The 21,724-nt window shown below is 37.9% G+C and overlaps 1 protein-coding gene across 1 annotated transcript in view; it reads right to left on the bottom strand.

Annotated features, from left to right (window-relative positions):
• GUCY1A2 (guanylate cyclase 1 soluble subunit alpha 2) overlaps positions 1–21,724 on the bottom strand; it is a 136,294-nt gene that overhangs the window by 39,748 nt on the left and 74,822 nt on the right. Inside the window, exons 5-6 of the mRNA XM_021529359.2 lie at positions 20,431–20,916; positions 4,392–4,535 (exon numbers count right to left, since the gene is read on the bottom strand). Coding sequence (XP_021385034.1) covers positions 4,392–4,535; positions 20,431–20,916 — 630 coding nt within the window. The remainder of the gene's footprint in view (positions 1–4,391; positions 4,536–20,430; positions 20,917–21,724) is intronic.

Genomic DNA, 21,724 nt, shown 5'->3' on the forward strand with positions numbered 1-21,724 from the left:
ATGTTATTTAGAAAAGTGTGTCACTCACTGTGGCCATAAGCCATTAAAATCTACAGAGCCCTTTTGACTCTTCTGTGCCCTTACTCACAAGTCAGAGTTCATGCTAGTTAAAATTTACCACTTGGCAAGCAGAGATTAGAGTTTTATCAAACTCAGGCTTTCATTGTTTCAGTTGCCATGATCACAGGTATTTAAATAGACAACATAAACGAAAACTAATGCAGCTGCATGGCTGTAAGGTCATACACCTTAGACATGCTAAAATAACGGTTCTACCCATAAAGCTTTATTTGTCAACTATATATGGAAAGTTGAAGCATAGAAAGTCTGGATCACAGCTAGAATTCAAATGGAAAAGCTGTGACTGACCAAAGTTGTAAACCTCTATTTCAGTTCAGCTCCTTCCAGTGGGATCATCCATCCTGCAAGGTCATTAACCTGTTCACTCTTGAGGTAGGACTTACCTGACAAATATTAACTCATTTATTTCATTATATTATAGACACTGCAAGCATTTCAGATGAATACAGACTAAATTTACTCTCTTCATTTAAGAGGGAGCTACAGTAACAAGTTTTGGCATACCTGTTCACACTGTCAGTGTTTGAAATTAGATGATGTTAGTGCCTACACTGAGTGCAGCCTACAAATCCAATAATAAAATAGTTATGGCAATGCACATCCAAAGGTTAGAAGTTTCAAGTGTGTCAAGTACTCTATCTTGATAATAAAGAAACAACTGAGCCAAATACCAGATTATTTGCCATGCAAACACAAGGTCCCATCTACCTCACCTGAGAATAAATTAATCACATTGAAGCCAATATCAGCTAGAAATGTTCAGCACTACTCTGTTTAGAGTATTTCACAAACTAGTCATTAGAAAGTGAGCAAAAAGAAAGGTAGGGGCATGTATTTGCTTCAGCCTGAGATTATAGTATTTACAGGTCTAATTCTCATGCTATGGTAACATAAATAATTTCAAATATAGATGGAATTTTTCTGCTGTAGCAAAACATCTTGAAATGTGTTTCAAATTGCTGTGGTAGGGCTCAACCATTATGTTTTAGACGAACACCTGCACACAATTAATCTAAATAATTTAGTTAATTTCAGCAGCTTCAAGTAAATCGCTTACTTTTCCTCTGAGTTCCCAGTTCTTATCTCTTCATGACCCTATTACATAAACCTTCATACACCACAAAAATAAGCAGATAATTTTCTCTGGGGAAATCTCATTAGTAGAAACTAGGTATGTTCTGTCACAGCAGCCCTTTGGAAAAAAACTGAAAAGGAGAGCTTTCTCTTTCTTTGGGATATATACCACACACTGATTAATTAGGTAAGCTTTGAAGCATGATAAAAATTTATCCAAGTAATAATATTCTCTAAGAATTCCATGTCTGCACTGCAACCTTTCACTGAAGGTCAATTCCATCAAGAATTCCTCTTACAGTATTATCTCTAGCTATTAATTTTAATGTAATTCCTCTTTATCTAAAAAAAAGTGGTAAAGTACGAAGTACATCCTTAACTCAAGTAACACTCACTTAAATGTAGGAGGCAATTTTAGATCAATATTTTCAGACTAAAGTCATAAAGCACTACATATAAATAGTTGTACAGAATATAAATCAAAAGAGTGCTTCCAAAGTAAAATTTTATGCTGAAAGGATAAAAATGTATATGGAATTCTACATGAAGTGTCTGAAGTAAAAGTCCCTCTTTTGTACTAAGGCCTTAGCTCATTCTAAAGTAACGGGATTTTGCCTCCAGTAGACATGAATTTAAAAAAATCACACAGGGACCTGAAGCCTCCTCCATCACTCACAGGGCAAGTTCAGCCCATTTTCTGTTACAAATATTTGTTTTTAAGAGGGCAAGCTGTGTTACAACGCTGATGATAGGATTTGTGGATTCTGTTATAATACAGCTTGCTCTCTCTTTCTGCAAAATAACAGATTCTCATTACCCTTCAAGTCCCAGGCTGCTCACACAGGTAAAAGGAGTGCTGGCACAGAGTCCCCATCCTGCTCATGCATTTGTGCTGCCCCTGGCTCTGCTGGAAGTGCCGAATGCCTGAGTAGGTGTCAGCTGCACACCATGATGCTCTCTACATCAGCGTGCTATGAGCTCTGACTCAGAGCAGGGAGCATCACCTGGATACAGACCTGCTTCATACACCTGGCCACCACCCTGAGTGGTGCTCACTGCCCACACTAGCACTGCTCTAAGGGGCAGATTTTCCATAGAGTCTACATAGTTGTACAAACAATTTATTTTTCTGATCACTACAATGAATACCTTCATATGGTAACTGTGTACCCACGTAACAAGCCTTGCTTAATCATCTACTAATGCACTTAAAAATCTTATCCTAAATATTTATGTGATATGGTATTTTTTTTAATTTATTCATTCACCTTTTTATCCTAACTATTTGAGACTGGAAGTGTCACTTAATAAGATACCCACTGCTATCACAGGGATGAATATTTCAAGAATCGCAAAAAATAAATCCTTGCATTCTGGTGAATTTAGCATTAAGATGACAACAAAATTTATCTATCAAACTAATTTTAAAAATACATATTCCATAAACATTCACACAGGGCAACCTAAAAGTTAAGTCATATACTTAAGAGCTGTCCAAGCACTTAAACCAATACAGGCTTGGGTCCATGATGACTCTCCTGAGAACCTTGTTCGAGTGCTTGACCACATCTTCCTTATATCCAATCTGAACTTCCCCTGATGCTGCTTTAAGACATTTTAATGCACATGGAACAATTGCTGAGGGGAATCTGTGGCACAATGGGCCCCTTCATGTTTTTTTTTTTTAATGTAAGAAACTGCCGACTAACAAAAATAGAGATCACGCTAGCCAATTTAACATTATCTGGAAGGAAAAAGTCATGCCGACTGAATTTAGAAATTATGAGTATGTTTTTAACTGTGATGATCATTGACACAGCCACTAGGAAAAACTATGCATTCCTTGCCACTTGTAGGAGTACTCATGTGACAGAGCGTAGAAGCTCGCAACATAGACATCTACATTTAGGTTCAGTACATAGATTTCCCTTACAGAAAACTGAAAAAGTACACATTTTTAGGCAGTGATTCATTTCATCCTAGAGACGACATCTAAACTAGGACAAACTAAAGTAGACTTCTCCAAAAGTCCTTATTGTTTACAGGGTAAATATATCCATATGTATATATCCTAACAGTTTACAGGGTAAATATATCCACCTGTGAGGAACCCTGATTTTAATAAATTTTAAAACAAATCAGAATAGGCCTCTATGAAAGATAAGCTTTATTTTTAAGCACAGCTTCCAGGTTAGGTACCAAGGTAAGAACATTCTACAATATCACCATCCTTCCTGCCCTGAAATCTATGAAACCTAAAACTGAAGACAAAACAATTAAGAAATTATGATGAGCTTCTCAGTACCTCTACTTTCAGTTTAAGTATGATGAAATTATTTTTTTCCTTCTGAATTCTAAAGGATGTTTATTAGCACTTTTTGAAAATATTTAGTTATTCCCATCATTTTATTCTATACATATTTCCTCTGCAATGTCTTTATAGTCTTTCTTTTACAGGTTTTCTTATGCAGACAGTGAAAGTAAGAGGAATTTTCTGAAAAATAATGCGTGATAATGAAAACCATCACAAAAAGTGAGTCTCAGAGTAAAACATACACCTTCAAAATTTCCCTACAATTAAAACAATGACTCAAAATAAAGTGAAAATACAAAGTGGCTCTGGAAGACACTCTCCCAGCATGTACCAGTATAGTCAGCAAATATTAATTGCCTATAGTTATTGGAAAAGCAAATAAAATCAATCCAAAAAAATATATTTTAGTAGGATTAAATTAACATCTGTTTGAAATAGTTTTATATCAAAACTGAAAATGCTATGTCTTCTGGTATCTTCAGTTTTTTAATGCTTATTTTGTGTTCAATGAATGTTCATGTGAAGCTTTAATAGAATTTTTTTCAAGATGCATAGACCAACATATTTTTTCAGAAGGGTATTCTTTTGAATATGTTGTTATAGGACCAAAAGAAGCAGAACAGCAGAGGAACTTGAAAATGTTACAAAAGGACATCTGTTTTTCCCTCCCTGTACCAAAGCTGGGGACAGAAACGGCATAGCATGGGAAGGAAGCACATTAACAATGAGAAAGAGCAGGCAGACCACAGACTCCTCTTTTATGCAGGTTCACACTGATTTGGAGAAGAGGCCTGTGGCCCATCAGAGCTGCAGAGATCTGTGGATACCATGCACAAGTGTAAACTCCCTGGCACAGAACACAACAAAATGAATCAGATTCATGCATCACTGACTAGCTGAGAATAAAGAGCAAAGGGGTTACCTTAATCGGGCTTCCATCTGGAGTAAGAACCTCTTCTGAAAGCTCCATCATCTTCAGTGCCATCAGGGCAATGGCTTTGGCATGACTAAGGCTTTTCTTATGGAGCCCTGCTGCAACGCAGTACGCATCACCTATTGTTTCCACCTGCAGCAATCAGACAAACCCGGTGTTATGGTGTGATAACGAGAGGGGAACCCTGCCATTAGGGCTGCAATCAAATGAACATGTGAGCAAAACATCCATAAATAAGCAATTAGACAAAAGAACATAATTACCTGAGTCTGCAAACAGGTACAGTGGAAACCCGACAAGGAACAGCACAGTGGTTTATCACCTAATAACCAAAGAAGATTGTCCAGAACAGTGTAGGGCATCAGCTGAGATATGGCAACATTCTCCCACAGCAGTAACACAGAAAATTGCATTCTCCTAAATGAGAAATCACTTGGAGTTTCATTTCATACTATCCTGGCTGAGTTGCTGTTGGGTAAGAGTAGTGCCACATAATTATAATTCATAATTAGTACTTGATATGCTAGAAAATTATATCAGGAAGAGAATTAGAAAAAGCAAAACATCACTATAAAAAACAGTGAAGTCTATCTAACTTCTCATTAGCAGGTAGCTCTTCCTAGTATAATTTATTAACAGATGCTATTGCTACAGACTTTTGCCTGAATCTTTGTCCCTTATTTTCAAATAAGGTCTGATGTCTCTGTCTACCATGCAGGCTGTCTTACTCTGCATTTCCTACCTGCAGGCAGGAAGTTCAGCAGACGGACCCCTCTGGTCTTTTCAGGCAGGCCTTACTGCTCTCTTATCCTGATTTGCTTTAAAAAGAGCTGCCCCCAGCAGGAAGTGGGAACAAAATGAATTGCAGAAGCCCTCTGCCTCTGGATAAAGGCAGCCTGAGAAACACTGCAGCCCTCAAGGCCTGCAGCTTTATTTACAGCATTGTGTTTTGCAGTCTGTTTGCTCACACATCTGTAACATTCTCACACAAAATCCATTAACATGAGCCCAAGCAGGCCTCAAGGATTAGTTTAGGTTTTGTGACATAACTAATCTGACTTTCACCCTGCAAACAACACTACAGGAATGCCAGAAAATGCTTCAACAAAGACTAGGGTGGGAAGAAAGAAAGCTCTGAGAAAGGAGTTATTCAGATAATAAATATTGTTGATTCATCTCTCTGCAGACAATCTACTAAGTAGTATGCCTGGATCTTCTCAGATTAATTTCCAGTCTTGATAAACTGGAAATAGTATCTCAATACAAATAGTACCTAAATAGTCAGCATGAACCCAGAGCATGAATCTAGAACAGGTCGAGCAAACACTTCGCACCACCAAATAATCTGCTGCAAGCCCATTGTGAAATTTGCCACCTTAACCTTTCTGGCTAATTGTGCAGGAGGATGTAAATATAGATAAGAAGTCAAAGGCTTCTCCTGAGCTGAGACAGCCATTAGAGTTCCTTCAACAGCTTTGAAAGCTCCTAATAGTACTTGTATATATATAGAACAAAACATGTCAGAGCAATCAATACTGCTGCCTGCCTGTTTGCGGTATCTCAGGGTGTCTGTCCATAAGAAGCAGACACTACCAATGCCCTGCAGTTTAGGAGCTTGTTTTTCCAAAGATAAATGGAGGGGCAAGAATATTGCAGTGGCTGGTGAAAAATGTAGAAACTGAGCAAAAAACCAAACAAGCACAGTGAAAAGAAGTATCAGAAGTTAAAAAGACAGTCTGGAAGAATTAGATGTTTAAAAATGCTCTAAATTGGAAGGAAGCATAAGCAGAAATCCATTGTCATTCTTTAAAATCATGAATAAACATCAGTAGGAATAGACTCAAAGGAGTTACTACAGAAAGAGCTTAGTCTATGATGTCAAATACAAAAATTAAATACAAATTCTGCTTCTTGTTGAATGGCCTAATTTCAGAATTGCTTTTCCACTAAAGTTGGTTTCATAGATGTGGCATCATATACTGTTCCTACAGTGTTCAGACAAAACTGCTTATTTTGTTAGCTTCTTCCCCCTTGGAAATTTCCATAGCTGTAATTTAACAACTAAATTCCAACTAAATTACACACTGAATGTACTGTACTTCCAGAAAAATGGGACTGAAGCTGCCTCATATTCATCTTTATATAAAAATAAAAATTATAATAATGCTATTACTCTTTAAAATGCTTGTCCCTATGGAGCTCATCTGACAGCAATATTGGAGAAGCAGGGGAAGGACTACGACTACTTAGACTGACCTGGTAGTTTAAACTGGATGTGATGAGACAGGCCTGTCTAATGATTAATCATTGTGTAACTCCGTTTTCAGTCACTTCTAGGATTTTCTCCAGCTAAGCATTGAAGCTGAGATTTTAATTATTAGTACCTCTACCAATCTTTAACCTTGGTTCCATCTTTCTTCAAAATCAGATTTGACAAATCTTCCAAAAGTTCAATGAGCTCTTGTAATTCAGACTGTTCATGGCATTTGCATTTGGTCCACTTGTATGGAGTCATAAATTCATGGAATGGTTTTTGTTGGGACATTTCAAGATTATCTAGTTTCAGTTCCCCTGGCATGGACAGAGATACCTTCCACTAGACCAGGCTGCATAAAGCTCCATCCAACCTGGCCTTGAACACTTCCAGGGATGGGGCAGCCACAGCTTCTCTGAGCAGCCTGTTTCAGTCTCTCAACACTTTCACTGTGAAGAATTTCTTCCTTATATCAAATACAGTCACTTTTGGTTCATAACCAATGACTGTTGTCATAACAACAGGCCTTGGTAGGATGTCTCTCTCCATCTTTCTTATAGGCCCCATTTATGTATCAAAGGTCACAACAAGATCTTCCCTTTTCTAGGTGGAACAACCCAACTCTCTCAGCCTGTCTTCATAGGAGAGGTGCTCCAGTCCTTTGGTCATTTTTGCGGCCCTCCTCTGGACTCATTCCAAGACATCCATGTCCTTTTTTTTCTTAGGACACCAGAGCTGGATGTGACACTGCAGGTGGGCTCTCACCAGAGCAGAGCAGGAATCACCTGCATTGACCTGCTGGCCACTTTTTCATTGATGCATCCCAGAGTATGGTTGTCTGTCTTTGGCTGCAAGTACACATTGCTGGCTCATGTCTAACTTTTCATCTACCAGTATTCCCAAGTCCTTCTTCAGAGGGATGGTCTCAATCCACTCATCCACCAGTCTGTATTAATACTGGGATTGCCCTGACCCAGATGCAGAACCTTCACTTGGCCTTGCTGAACTTCACAAGGTTATATGAAGACATTAAAATAGAGACTGCAACAAAAGTGATACATCACACTTCAGAATTTCAGGCTGGGTCCCTGAGTGAGTCAGATGCACACAGGGAAGAAGGGAATTTCTCTTGTCTTAGCTGAGGAGTAGCAATTGGACTAGAAATGCAAAGTACTGCTTATAGCTTGGTCCAGAGTATCGTCTGGGTCCTGAAACTGTGCACACCAGACAGCAACCTACTCCATAAATATTCAATGTCAATAGGATTAAAAGAAAAGGCAGGCACTACTCAAACTGTCTAAAAATTGCTGTGCTCAGATCTATTTGATACTCTTGATGAGTATGATGATATACAGCAACGAAACTCCAGAGGAAATCTCTACCATGTGATAAACTAGATTCTGAGTTTTTGACTTTGTAATGTGACTTTTAAGACACATTAGTAGTAGTATATATGATTTTTATATTTTTATATTCTTCCTAGATACATATGCAGGAAAAGATATTTTGCTTTCAATCTTTTAAGACTGGAATGCCTTAACCTGCTTCTTTAAAAAAGTGAAATATATTCTGTTCTGAATATAAAAGCCGTTTTTGCATATGACTGACAGTTTCCCATTAATAAGACTTAGCATATTTATTTTGGAATTAAATTACAGTTTCTTACTTTCTCCCAATAGTTCTAGCTACTCACTGATTGTCTGGCCTACTGTTACCAACTTTTCATCCCTTTTCACTGATTTACACTTACCATACCCAGCTTCACTGGTATTTTCATTAATTGGGAATTAATACAAAGTACCACAGAAGAGAAGTTGAACATGAATTTCAAAATTAGACCCACTTCTAAAAACTGCATAATAGAATTTTTATTCTTAAGTAACAAATGAAGAATCCAGGAAACACTGCTATTCAAAAGTCTCCTCTAAAGCCTTCTGTAACTCTTAAGTCACTGGAACTCTCCAAATATTTTCCAGTCATCAGGCCTTCAAAAAATGCCATATTAAAGTTAATAATTAGTTGAAGTGGTTGTGTGTGCTCTACAGTTCAGGAGAACTTTCTAGACAGTTATCCCAACACTGAATACTGAAGAGTGATAATGCATGCAATTGCAGCAGGAGAAAATGCCTTCTGCTTTCGAGAAGTCATTTTCTATATAGCCAGCTTCTGTCCTCAGTAGATAGTAGGTGTCTGCTTTAGATGTGAACAGCAATTTTTACAGAGGGTGAACCCTATAGTAACTGTCTTACAGTCACTTATCCTTAATTCATAACCATTTGAGATGGAATATGATTTGCAGATCAATTTGGTAGCACAGAGGTCAGAATGTAATTTCTCCAATTCTAAAATGTCCAGAGAAAAGAGATTATAACCTGATCCCTGGGCAGCTCCAACAGGTCCCCTCCAACTACCAGCAGCTAAACCTTGCATTATCTTTCATTATTAAACTGAGAAACTGGAAGTTTAAGCCAAATGATGTTCCATGGATATGAAATCAGGGTGTTGTTTCAGTGACAGTTTTTAAGGGAAAATGTGTGCACTGAAGTAACATCCTTTCTTTGCATCCTTAATCCTGAATTCATGCATATGTGTCAGTCATTAACTTTCTGAACTTCAGAGGTAACAAAAGATACTGACGTGTTACACTTCATTTCACAGAGTGACATACATGGGGCAGAGATGACATTTGGTATATCAAATGGCAGGCCGAAGATTTTTCATCTAAAATATTCAGGAATTCAAACATTCAATTCTAATCAGTCCTACTTAGAACCTTTTTCAAAGCATAACTTGGAAATAAACATAAAAATATATAATTGCAGAGGTCACTGTGGCAATTCTAATCTGAAATTTTTACTGCAATCAGAAATATTAAACACACTGAAAGAAGTAGCTGCAGGGAGAATTGGTTATAGTTTTAGTCCTGTCTCTCTCAGCAGGCTTTCTCTGAAAACCTAATATATAATTTGTATTAGAACTATTACAATGGAGTACTCACTACTATTCTTTTCAGGTAAGAGACATAAATAAGTCTGAGTGCAGTTTGTTTGTTTTTAAAGGGTTAAATTATATTAATCAGGCATCTTTGTTTACAATCAAAATGAAATACATAACAAAAATGGTCTGAAAATTCAAAAGTTGCTGTCTTTTTTCAGGAAGAAAACCTACCTTTAACAGCATGTCTTTTGTAGGTCCTCCACCTTCCTCTGAAGGGTATATAAGTATGTACTATTGTTTTCATCTCTAAAATAGGGCTGCATACATATTTATTATCTCACTCATAAGGGTTGTAATATTTAGCACCCATTTAACCTAAAATGATTTATGTCACTGTCCCTTATAGCCTGTTCAATTATGTTTTTTAAAAAATAAATTGGAAATAAAAAGTGAGTCTGCCTTCCAGTTCAGGATAAAGAACAACAGGATACTCCTGCTACACACAGATGACCAGAATAAAGGATTACTTTGGAAAGCAAATATGTAAGAATTGCATATCAAATGTCTGTTAAAGGTTTCTCTTCCTTGAGAAAAGGGCCATGTTTGAGGAAAAATATATTATGCTGCTCAAATTTTTTGTGTGTGTTTTCCACTGACATATATGGGTAATCTGCATAATCTGCATAAGTGTATCATACACATAAAGTTTAGATAGAATAACCAGACTTAGACATTCTTTAGCCATGTCTTGATGTCTTTACCCTTCTTTTTATAGAGTAACAGATGTTTCTTCCAATTGAATTGAGTTACCATATGCATCAAATCCTGCTTGTGGTCTCCCCCCTTTCTGCTATTTTAATCACCAGAAATATTTATTTCTGCTTAAGTAAGTATGTGCTCATAATCACTGTAATTTTAAGTTGGCAAGGAAACTAGGAATATTAAACAATTTCTCTGTGCTCCACACCCTGTTTACAGACACAGTGTACAAAGTGTATATGCTATGTTTAGCTGAAGAGAAGATCACTACTAAATTGTTTCTTATCACAAATGAGTAATCTGCCAATAGCCTGAAACTATCCTACTCCTGGGAGATACTCCATAAAACTTTATTTTATAAAGCTGAAATAATAACAGCAGTTGCAATTATATCAGTTTCCTCTTAAAGAGCTTGAGAGTGAAGGCAACAGAAATAATGAGCATGGAAAGGGGTAATGCTTTAGCTAATTGCAGTTTAATGCTCTTCTGTTCATCTCTTAACTATTCTCTCTGAGAAAACTAACTTTTCCAGTTTGTTTGGGTCATTTTTTTTACCTGCACTGAAGAGCATTATTCTCTATCTTAACCTGCCTCTCCTTTTGCCTGTTTCCTATGCACATTTACCTTCTCCTACCGAAATACAGCATTCTCAGTGTATACAATGTGTACTGAGCAGTTAACACTTTTTAAAATACAGTCTGTAAAAATAATCTAGAATTTTAAAATGTATCTTTCTTTTATAACAAAATGTGTGGGGTGTTTTTCTTGATAACAATATCTGCACCTGCATCAACCTAAAGTTGATACCTAATGGGGGAGACAGGTCAATTGTCAATTTGCTCTAGGGCTGGGCTGCCATCCTGAGTGACTTGTACAAGCAGGATGAATTGGAAGCTAATGAAATTCAGTAAGGACATCTGTGAGGTCCTGTCCCTGGGAAAGAATTTATCTGGAACTGGTACAGCAAAATTCCTGAAGAGTGGCTCTTTGAGACCCTCGGGGTCTTGCTGGGCAGTAAATGTCAGCCAGCAATGAGTCCTGGGAATAAAGATGGCAATGACATTCTGGATGTATGAACAGAGGCCAGGGAAGTGCCAATCACCCCCTGCTCAACACTTGTTAGACTCAGATCCACATCCACTTTGGGGGTCCTCAGTGCAAGACAGATTGACAAACTGGATCCAACTCATTAGAGCCAGCAAGATGTTGGGGGCTGGAGCACCTGGGAAAAGGGGCTGGGAGAGCTGAGCTTGTCCACACTGGAACAGAGATGGCTTCATGACAGTTGAGGGGATAGAAATGGGCTTTCCACAGTGGTGGATGATAAGAGAGCAAGAGAAAAAAACGAAATCAGATCCTTATGGATTAGGAGACACAGAAACCTGTGAAACTTATTGACAACAAGGTCTTACTCAGATAAAAAGAAGCTTTTTAAAGCATCTGCAGACAGTGAAGATTTTAATAGATGCTTCAGCAAATATGAGGATAAAGAATATAATCTTTTTATTTTAGGAGGTAAATCTCAAAATGAAAATGCTAGACAGAAGTTTGCTCTATGTGTCTTCTAGCATTGATTCATATTATTTTGATCTGAAGACTTGGATTTCATTTCTTAAGAAGCAAAGTCAGAGTAAGTTCTATACATACTCCTCAGCCTAGACTTACTGGAGCACATCTTAACTTCCTGCACACCCAGGCTGCATTTCCATGGGAGCATATAAATAGTAAAGGAGATGGTTTTATAAGTTTCATCCCAGCATGAGGCCAAAATACAGGATATGAATCAACATTGCATGGGAAATTATCACAGCCTATAGTGAAGACCTATGCTTTCACAAAATGTTCATTATGCTGTTTATCCATATTTCATTCCATCTGCAAGACTGAACTACACAGTACCTCAAAACTATATATTTCTTTTATGAAAGCTGAAATATCTTCCCTCTAAAGGAATACAGTGAAATTCAGCCTTAAAATGAAATTCTTGCAAGTCTAACTTTAAAGGAAACCTTTGAAGTTATTATCTCCCAAAGGCTTTTCTTTAATCTGTTTTTCGCCCTAAGTTGTACAGCAGGAGAATAAGGCAAAGGCTGTGGTATATGGCAACATGGTACTTCAGATTTATCATTTGGGCTTCATTGTTCCTGTCCATGACTTCTAGTCCAGCAGCAAACAGGACAGTTCTTAACTGGTATGGGACAAAAACTGAAGAAAATGGAGATTCTCTCCATTTTAGTTTTAAGTCAGCACTCTCAGCACTCATCACAGGAACGATTTATTTAATATCCATATTCTCACTTAAGATCTCACTGATATCTGCCATATTTTCTTCTACCCAAATTGTTCCCACAGTCATAACCTTACAATGCTCCCATTCACAATGGAACTCATTATCAAGCATCAGTACACAAAAATGAAGCTTCAATACAGTCTACTCATCCATAATCTTTCTATAGTAAATGAAGACAAAAATGAATTTTCAAGGCATAACGTATTCCATCCTGAATTCTGTAAACCTCATTTTTTCCCATTTAGTACAGCAGGATGCAAATTTGTATATCTTTGCTTAATTGCCTGCATCCATGCCCAGACTGTGATTTAACGTGCAAGACCCCTCCCATGTTGTCATCATGCTTTTCTGGGCATTGCCTGAAAAAGAGGTTTATGTGGGCCACAGCCTTAGTTCACGAAACTCGCAGAAGAATCTGGGGGAGCTCTGTGCCTTGGAAAGTGCACCACAGTGGGCATGTTCCTGCTCCCACAGAGTACCCCAAGGCAGGAAAAGGACTGCATGAGTGTGCTGGCTGCTAGTGCTATGACACCATTTGTCAGCACAACAGCAAGATCCTGCTTAGCTCAAAAAGTCCTGGATCTTGCCATGCATATTTTGGCATGCAGGTCAGGGGATGTTATTAATCACTAAGCAGAGGGAGAACAGATGTGAAGTATTTTGGGCAGCTTATAGTACAAAGACTTGAACAAGTCATTTAATCTAAACCACAGATTCTAAGGAAAGAAATAACAAATAAACATGCTGGAGGGTAAGCAGATAAGGTTATTTCCCTGAGACATTAAGTGTGTGTGCTCTTTCTCTTGAGGTGGTGTAAGTGCAATTCAGAAAAGCCTTCTCTGAGCTTGGACTAGGTATTCTTGATCCTGAGGTAGGTCTAGATCCACATCTCTGTTGACATTGCAAAGAGTGAATACTATCCTTTTTCAAATTAAACAAAACCCGTTTGGATTTTTGCTGTTTGTCAATACAAATTAAGGTCTAATTCTGTTTACATTTTAAAGTTTTCTCTAAGTTTTTTCCACAGCAAAGATTTGTCAGCAAAGCTTTGAAACAGTTGAATTTTGCAACACTGCTGAAGCTTAACAATATTAGTCAGCATTAAAGCGCTCTTCATAGACTTTCAAATCTCTGGTATATTATAAAAAACGTTCTGCTTTGGACAGGATTATAAAGTTTCCAAGATAGGATCTGAGAATACACTTGTTTTCAAAGAATGTCCTTCAGATTTTACTTAGTGTTTCAATCTCTTAGCTTCTGTCTCTAATCTTTTAAAAATTAATTCCTAGGCAGTGAAATCTTGTGCCCAAGTTTCAAGGTAACTTTGCAACACTTTTATGACATGACATTCTGCTTTTGGAAATACTTCAGGAAATGTCCTCCCATGTGAGAAGGGAGGGATTACAGGCATCCACCTATGAAGTTCAGAACGCTGTTCTTCTTGTAAAGCTCATTTTTCAAAAGAAGTGACTTCCTATAAAACCAAGCTCCTTTCCCAGGAGCCTAATTAAGAAGCAATTGCTCTTACCAGGCCTGAGGGCATCTTATTTTTAGTGAATTTAATGATGTTACATACTGTCAAGTTCAGGAGCATTTTGCAGGAAGAGCTGTGTTTGAACTCTTTCTAAAGCACCTTAGCAGTCTTAAGTACAGATCTTTCAGTATGCAATACATGAAGAAACTCTTTCATCTACACTGTAATTCAGAGTGCTACTTCCTTTACAGAAGAAAAAAGACAAACAATATTTGCCACGTAGAATTACTACCTAGAATCTTAAAAGAGAGTTTTTTTCCATTAGTTAAGAGTCATGTCAGAAGACTTGTAGTTTACATGACATCAGCATTAGGTTTGCACACAAAAGCCACAGAACACAAAATTCATAGTGCATAAATTATTTCTCTCTTCTGTAGGCAAATATGAAACTACAAAAATCAGAACAATTATCTCTGATGAACAGAAAACTTCCTGGCTGGCATTCTGCCTTATTGCAGTATCAAAGTGCAGAACTGTTTAACAAAATAAGAAAATATTAAAATAATAATGTATGACCCAAGACACACATTTCAGTTTAATGTGACTGTCCTTATCCCAATGTAAGTGTGGTCTTAATTTGCCTTAGGTATCCCCAGTATTTAAACTCCTAGTGAACCAGAATATCTTTCTCAAGGTTATACAAGCTTTAATTTATGTGTTCTGAAATTCCTATGTCATCTAGTTTCTATTAGTTTACTTAAGTATCCTCCATGTTCATGAATGAAAATGTTGCATCTTGGTACATGGAAGTCCAGCCAGACGGCTTAAAAATGAAAAGAGCCAACGCAGATGGAAAGTGAAATGAGTTTTCTCCAGTCCCTCAGAGGCAATAAAATTTAGAAGGTGGAAAAACTGGACAGAATAAAACAAAGGACATAGGATCAGGGAGACCTGTGTGCTTCAAGAGGGAATGCCCTTAGCTGTGGTTCCTGCCTGGCCACAATATGTGGGCTTGCTCCTCAGTTTGGAGCAGGCAGGACACCCTTCTTGGTCCTATTCATGTTAAAGCTTATAGCCAGGCTTCACATACAAACTGAGGACTTGAAAAGTGCTCCCAGAACCTGTAAGCTGGACACAGACACTAAGGCTCCCATGCAACTTGAGAGAAATGGACCAGGGCAGTTACAAACAAATGTGTGTGTTCCAGATGAGAGAAAAGTGAAAGGAGAGAGAGGAAAAAAAGTAATTACATACAAGTATGGTATTACTGAAGAAGTAGAGAAGTAGTTATACACAGAAAAGAGAAGTAGTTATATACAGAAACAGAAGTGCTAGGCTTTTTAGAGAATTCTTGGGTGATGTATTGCAGGAGAACATGCACAGATGTTTTAGTGCTTTGTGCAGGGCTGTATGTTTATAAAGCAAAGAATACCTCTTCTGGAGCCTGACTGTCTGTTTGCTTCGTCCACAGATCTCCCTGAAGACAGAAAGTGTAAATTGTCCATAAGGCTGGAGAAAAATACATGCTTAAAGTAATGGGAAGTCTTAAAATATTCTTGAGTTGGTGGTGTTACATCAGATATGCAGGGAAAATCTGTGGAACATTTTGTGTTTGTTTTTTTCATAGGTTTTTTGTTGCTTTTTTTTCCCCTTAACCCAAGAACACTTCTGGGTTCCCCAAAGATATAGCTGTCCTGGCTTTGCTCTAACTTCACACTGGAGTGAGACATGCCAGTGTGCCAACAAGTCCAACAGGCAAAGACTTCAAGGAGAAGAAGGTGTCAGCTCAAAGACAGGAGAAAGAAGTTTTGGGAACCCTCTGTGGTGGGACCCAAACAGAACAGTGTGCTGAAGACAGATCTACCAGGCTGGATGGCACTGCAGAGAGAGCAAGCATCTGGGCTATGGAAATTTTTTTCTATAGCCCCTTTTCATCTATTACACATTCAAAACCCACTGACTTTAAGCTATCAGGAAGAAGCAACATCTAGTGCACTGGTAATGCTCAGAACTGCACCATTCCAATAAAAAAAAAAGGTATCTTGTAATATTTTATGTGTTCTGTATTGCTCATGTAAGAGTATCACTATCATTTTATATATCTTAATTGCATTTCCTGCATTTTGCAAAGCCTAAGCTGAAGTTTTGAATTCCAAAACTTCTCAAAATGGTCATGTATTTGCACAGAACTTAAAAGAGTAAAACTGGATGGAAAGATGGCAAAAATAGTGGCCACAGATTTTACATGAAAACTTGGAGACTATGCTGTTTAACTTATTAAACATAAAGCCTGGAAAACTTCAGAATAATCTGAAGCTCATGACCCTGCTTACTGATGTATTCTTTAGTCATTATAGCACTGATAGTAAGGTTGAGAACATTTATTCAAGTACAAGTATGTACAAATACTTGTATTTGAGTACAAGATGTATTAGTTCTCAAGAGGGGACAGTCATGGTACTGAGAATGTACTGGCATTTTCTGCAAAATAAGTACAGATTTCTGCAACTTAAACTACCAGTACAGAAATGTAAAGTGATATTCTTAAAAAATGGGAGTTTAAAATTACATTCCTAAAAGCATTATATCACAACCTAAATATAAGCATTTTTCAACACTGGTGAGTATCAGTCTTGAATGATTGCAGGAAAGTCCAGATTTCCCATCATTTTTTAGTCTTGGGTCTTTACAACAGGCAAACATTAAGGCTGTATACAGTATTAGGCATATAAAATCAGAAAATAAAGATCTAACATACTAAGTGTATCATGTTGCCAGGAATAAAAGCCCAAGGAAACTGCATGTGGTACTGCTGAGAGAGTGCCAGTTTAGCCAAATAATGAAACCAAAAAGAAAGCAGAAATCCACACAACGAAGTTCTGGATTCTGACTGTAAAATGAATGTATGTAATTATATTGTCTTATATAAATAATCAATAAACTTTCAATTAAAATGTTTACGATGAAGATGTATAGCAAAGAAATTCTGGCAGCTGACCACAGCTCATTTTCAAAAGACATTTAGGATTCTCTGCTTAGTCAAGGAAAGTGGGACTTAGGACTTCAGAGAAAGTATAGTGTCAGAGAAAAGCTGCAATGTTTTCAAGGACAAATTCTGCCCTGTGTAGAGAAAGGACAAAGAAACTAACACCTACAGAATCAGGCCTGGTTCTGCTCTGTTTGGCTTGACACTACCCAGCATGCAGCCAAAAAAACATGCTCAATAAATGTCACCTTTACACAGTTAAAGAGTGCAAGAGAAAAATGCTTCAGAAAGGAAACTGTGGGGAAGAGAGCTGAGAAAGCAGGCCTACAAAGGCAGAAGGAGTCAACAAGAAACAAATATTGTAAATGAGCCAATGTCAAATATATATTACATGAAGGAGAAGCAGAAGCTGTGGGGAATCTTAAGCAGGGAAGATATCAGACTGCAGGGTTAAGTTTGAATGCCAGAAGACATGGCTGCAGCATATCTAAATTGCTTATTTGATAAAGAGAGGGCTTAACTAAAGCATCATTTCCAAGTACTTGTCTGATAAATAACAGGAACTCAGATGCAGAGAAAAACAGGTCAAAACAGTCAGGCCAACAGGACATATTTTACCCAAAGTCACAGCTTTCAAAATGTACCAGGATAGCTCTCCCATGACTTCTGCTCCTGGAGTCCATGCTTCTACTTGCATGTCCCCAAACACCAGCTTGCCAAACATCTGCAGCTACACTGGCCTGAACTGCACTTTCTGCTGGACTTTTTCTCCCACTCCTCAACTCCAAGCCAAATATAATTAGCTCTGATAGTCAGCAGTCCCAGTTTCCCAATGCATCACCAGGTCTCAGTTCTTTCACCTCCTTGTTCTGCGATTATCATGAGCATATCCTTCCTAATCCTTTCACCAAGGCTATATGTCAGCAGATTCTTTCCCAGGTTTCACTCTCAAAACCACAGATTCTTCTATATTGCTAGAGCTGTCACCCAGGTCATACCACCGTGCATCTCAATTACGGCAATGTTCTCCCTCAGCCTGGACAAATGTAATCTGTCGTTGTTGCTATCCATTCAAAATGCTGCTGTGAAATTCATCTTCTGAGCCCATCATCTGTCTGTGCCATTCTTATCTGTGCCTCCATCCATTGGATAAGCTTTCCCTACCTCATCAGTTATAGCTACTTACTTTAATTTCCAGGAAATTTCAAAGTCTAACTCATCACCCTTCAGCTCTCTCCAAGGATTTTCAGTCTGTTTCCAAGAGTTTATTATGTTTGCTCTCTATGTCTGATTAGTTAAATGTGAGGATCTTTGTTCTTTCTGTGCCATATTTCTCTGTGAACATCCCTGGATGAATAGCATGAGACAAATGAAAATATTACATTCATTGCTGGATTAGAAGGAGTGAGGTTCTGAACACAAAATTCTGTAAGAGTAAAGCTGGGTAAATCATTTACAGCATGGAATTTATTTATTGTATTTTACCTAATTTTCTGTTTACAAAATGGTAAATTTGGTATTCAGATGCATTCACCAATTAATCTTTGCAAGTTATACTTGCCATGCTGCTTAAAAACAAGCAAATTTTAAAATTTATGTATTTAGGTCATTTGTACATGATAAATTTCTGTAGCCTAGTTACACAAGTATATCTTTGAGGTGGGCTGGGTACAGAGAGTGGTGATTAAGTATCTAAAATTCACTACCTGACAATAACTTAAAAAATCATAATTGTAGTGGTGGTGATCATTCCTATGCATAAGTAGGAATGATATTCTTAGTGTTCTCGCAGGACTCAACCAACCTTCTTTACAATCAGATAATAGAGTTTTGCATACTTTATATCCTATTCCCATGCAAATATAATTTTCAACGAAAGATGTTTTGAATGCTTCAAAACAGCTGTAATTAATCATCTGGGAACACAGTGAGCACACCCATGTGAACACACAGCAGGGTCACTAGGTATCCTCCTTGGTATCCTCCTGACTCTGGGTTAGAAGTTCCTCAAGTCCTGTTCTTGAAGCTGGGTCATAATCCAGTGCAGCAACATCAGATTAATACAAACTGAGATCACACCAACCATCTTTTCTGACAGCACCACCAGAACAGTTTTCAAATTAGGGCTGGTACCTTCCACTGCATTCATGTCCCAAGATGGTCTTTGGCTTCTGAGCATTAGTAAAACAAATCCCTAAACCAGGAGCCCAAAACTTCTTTATTGGTACAAGTGTACTTGTTTACTTTTGTAAACTGCCCTACCAACCTTTAGCTATACTATTTTCAGTTCTAGCCAAGGTACATGCTGTAGCTTTTCAGCCATGATTATTATTTAGGTAGATAGTAATTATTTTCCATTTCCTTTTAAAGTGCATTAAAGCCTAGAAATTAAAGGAGCAGGACATTTTTGAGACCTTTTTCTCTACAGCTTATCAACAAATACTATATTAAATACTTTGAAAACTGTTAGTTTGCAAACCTCAGGCATATAATAAAGTCAATATATAATTTTACAACCACATCTCTTTTCTCATGTGTATTAACATATAAAAAGAGACTTCCCCTATGTCTTCTATCACAAAATTAAAGGCATTCCATATACAAAACAGGCTGTAGGTTTCACAGGATAATTACACTGCTAATATCTTCAGTGCATTTATTAAATTCTACCTCTCCCTTTTTTCTCTCAAATACATACTGGACACCAAATCCATTTAAGGAAGTGAAGGTGAGTTCTCTAATAGGACCAACATGTGTGACATTTCCTTTGGAGCATGGCACACCAGTGCCATGTCCCATTCATTACATTTACCATGCACTGACATATGCTGTCCTCTTCCTGCTTTTCAGTGGAAGCTGAAGTTCCTTATAATAACTTTTTTTAGTGAATGCTCTGCTCCTTATGGAAAATTTTAGCTCTTTCAAGGGAAAGATAAATGCCTAGATCCTGAACCATTCAAGTTGAAAGTGAGTGCCTCCAAGGAGCTGCAGCCTGGGTTAGGATTCATCACTGTGCACTTCTTCATTGTTAGAATGCTGTGACTGACGTGTCATCTAAAGGAAACCAGGCTATAATACAGCAGATGTGTATTTCTATAAGGAAGTGGGAATATGAGGCCTATATTTCCATGGGACTACCATGATGACAGTTTCATATTGAAGCATTTGCGTTTCAAAGGTCATATTTCAGATCTGGGTTTTTTTACACAAAAAAAATATTGCCTTCTTATTTTTCTGAGGAAGGTCTGCAATTTAGGAAGAAAGCTACTGGGATTTTTTCTGCCTTCATTTCAGTTTCTTTTGCTAAGTTAACACTTGAGCTGTTACCTTGTAGATGTCAAGGAATCCACACTGGTGGTCGAAGCGCGTGTAGAGCTCGTTGAGCATGCTGATGACCTGCATGGGCGTGCACTGAGCACAGATGGCAGTGAAGCCAACAATGTCTGAGAAGAGCATGGTGACATCATCAAACTTCCTGGCCTGAACCTGCTGCCCCTGCCACAGCTGCTGAGCCACCTCTTCAGGGAAAATAGAAATGAGGAGATCTACTGTCTTCTTTTTCTCCTCTTCCAGGGCTTGGTGTGTACATTCTAGCGTTGCCTTCAGCTTATCCATTCGTTTTTTCAAGCCATCCTGGGCCTTTGCTTGCTCCCCAACCAATATGACATCACGAGTAGCATCATGGATAGGTATGTCTGAAAGATGGAGGCCTCGGCCCATCAGCTCATCCAGCTTGTCCACACAGGGGGAACCCAGAAACAATATGGAGTTTGATTCTGGCACATGAATCATTTGTCCTTTAATTTCCATCACCTGTAAAAAAAAAAAAAAAAAAGTTTAGAGAGGGGGAAAAAATCAGCTTATAGATGTGGATCCTCTTTCTACTCTCTCCATCTTTTCAGCTAAAACAATTAACTGTAGCCTTTTATACACAAGCCTTTTGCACTCACCTACTCAAGTAATGAGACTCACAGTCTGCTCACCAAATTGAGTCAGGAAATAACCTAAATTGACACAAAAGTATTCCCAAATCAGATGTTGGATTTTATTTGTACCCAATTAAATAAGAAAGCAATAATACATATTCTCAGGGTGACATCTAAATAATGCTCCTGGAATGTACTTGGACTTACAAGCAAATTTTAGAGTTGTTCTTTCTCTGTTACTTAGCTATAAATTACAAAAAGCAAAAAAGTGAAGAGAAATTGCAACTTCTGAAAGCAGGTTAGTGAAATGAAGTGCCTTCTGTTCTTTTTCAGCAAAATATCTAATACAAGTCTATTGTGGCAATTTTATAGAGAAATCAAATAAAAACAGATGTAAAAACCAGCTCTATAAAATAACAAATGGCATGGAAATATACTAGTCCTGTTTCCCGTTTTTCTTCTCATACATGCAGCAGAGTTGAAGAGGTAACACTCAGAATCTGCAGATTTCTTGGTAATAGAGCTTCATCCAGTTTGAATCTGTGGGACAGCAGAAGGTACAGGAGGGAAGGAGCATCAGGTGGTTCATCACTCCGGTTTATAGCTTTGGCATTTGCCTGTTAGATGGCTGGATGTTTTGAGCGCTGTCCAAGGGTTGATATCACTGAGGCCGTGGATTGTTACCTCTTGTTCCA

Source organism: Lonchura striata, chromosome 2 (assembly GCF_046129695.1).
Source record: "Lonchura striata isolate bLonStr1 chromosome 2, bLonStr1.mat, whole genome shotgun sequence".
In the NCBI taxonomy this organism is placed as follows: Eukaryota; Metazoa; Chordata; class Aves; order Passeriformes; family Estrildidae; genus Lonchura; species Lonchura striata.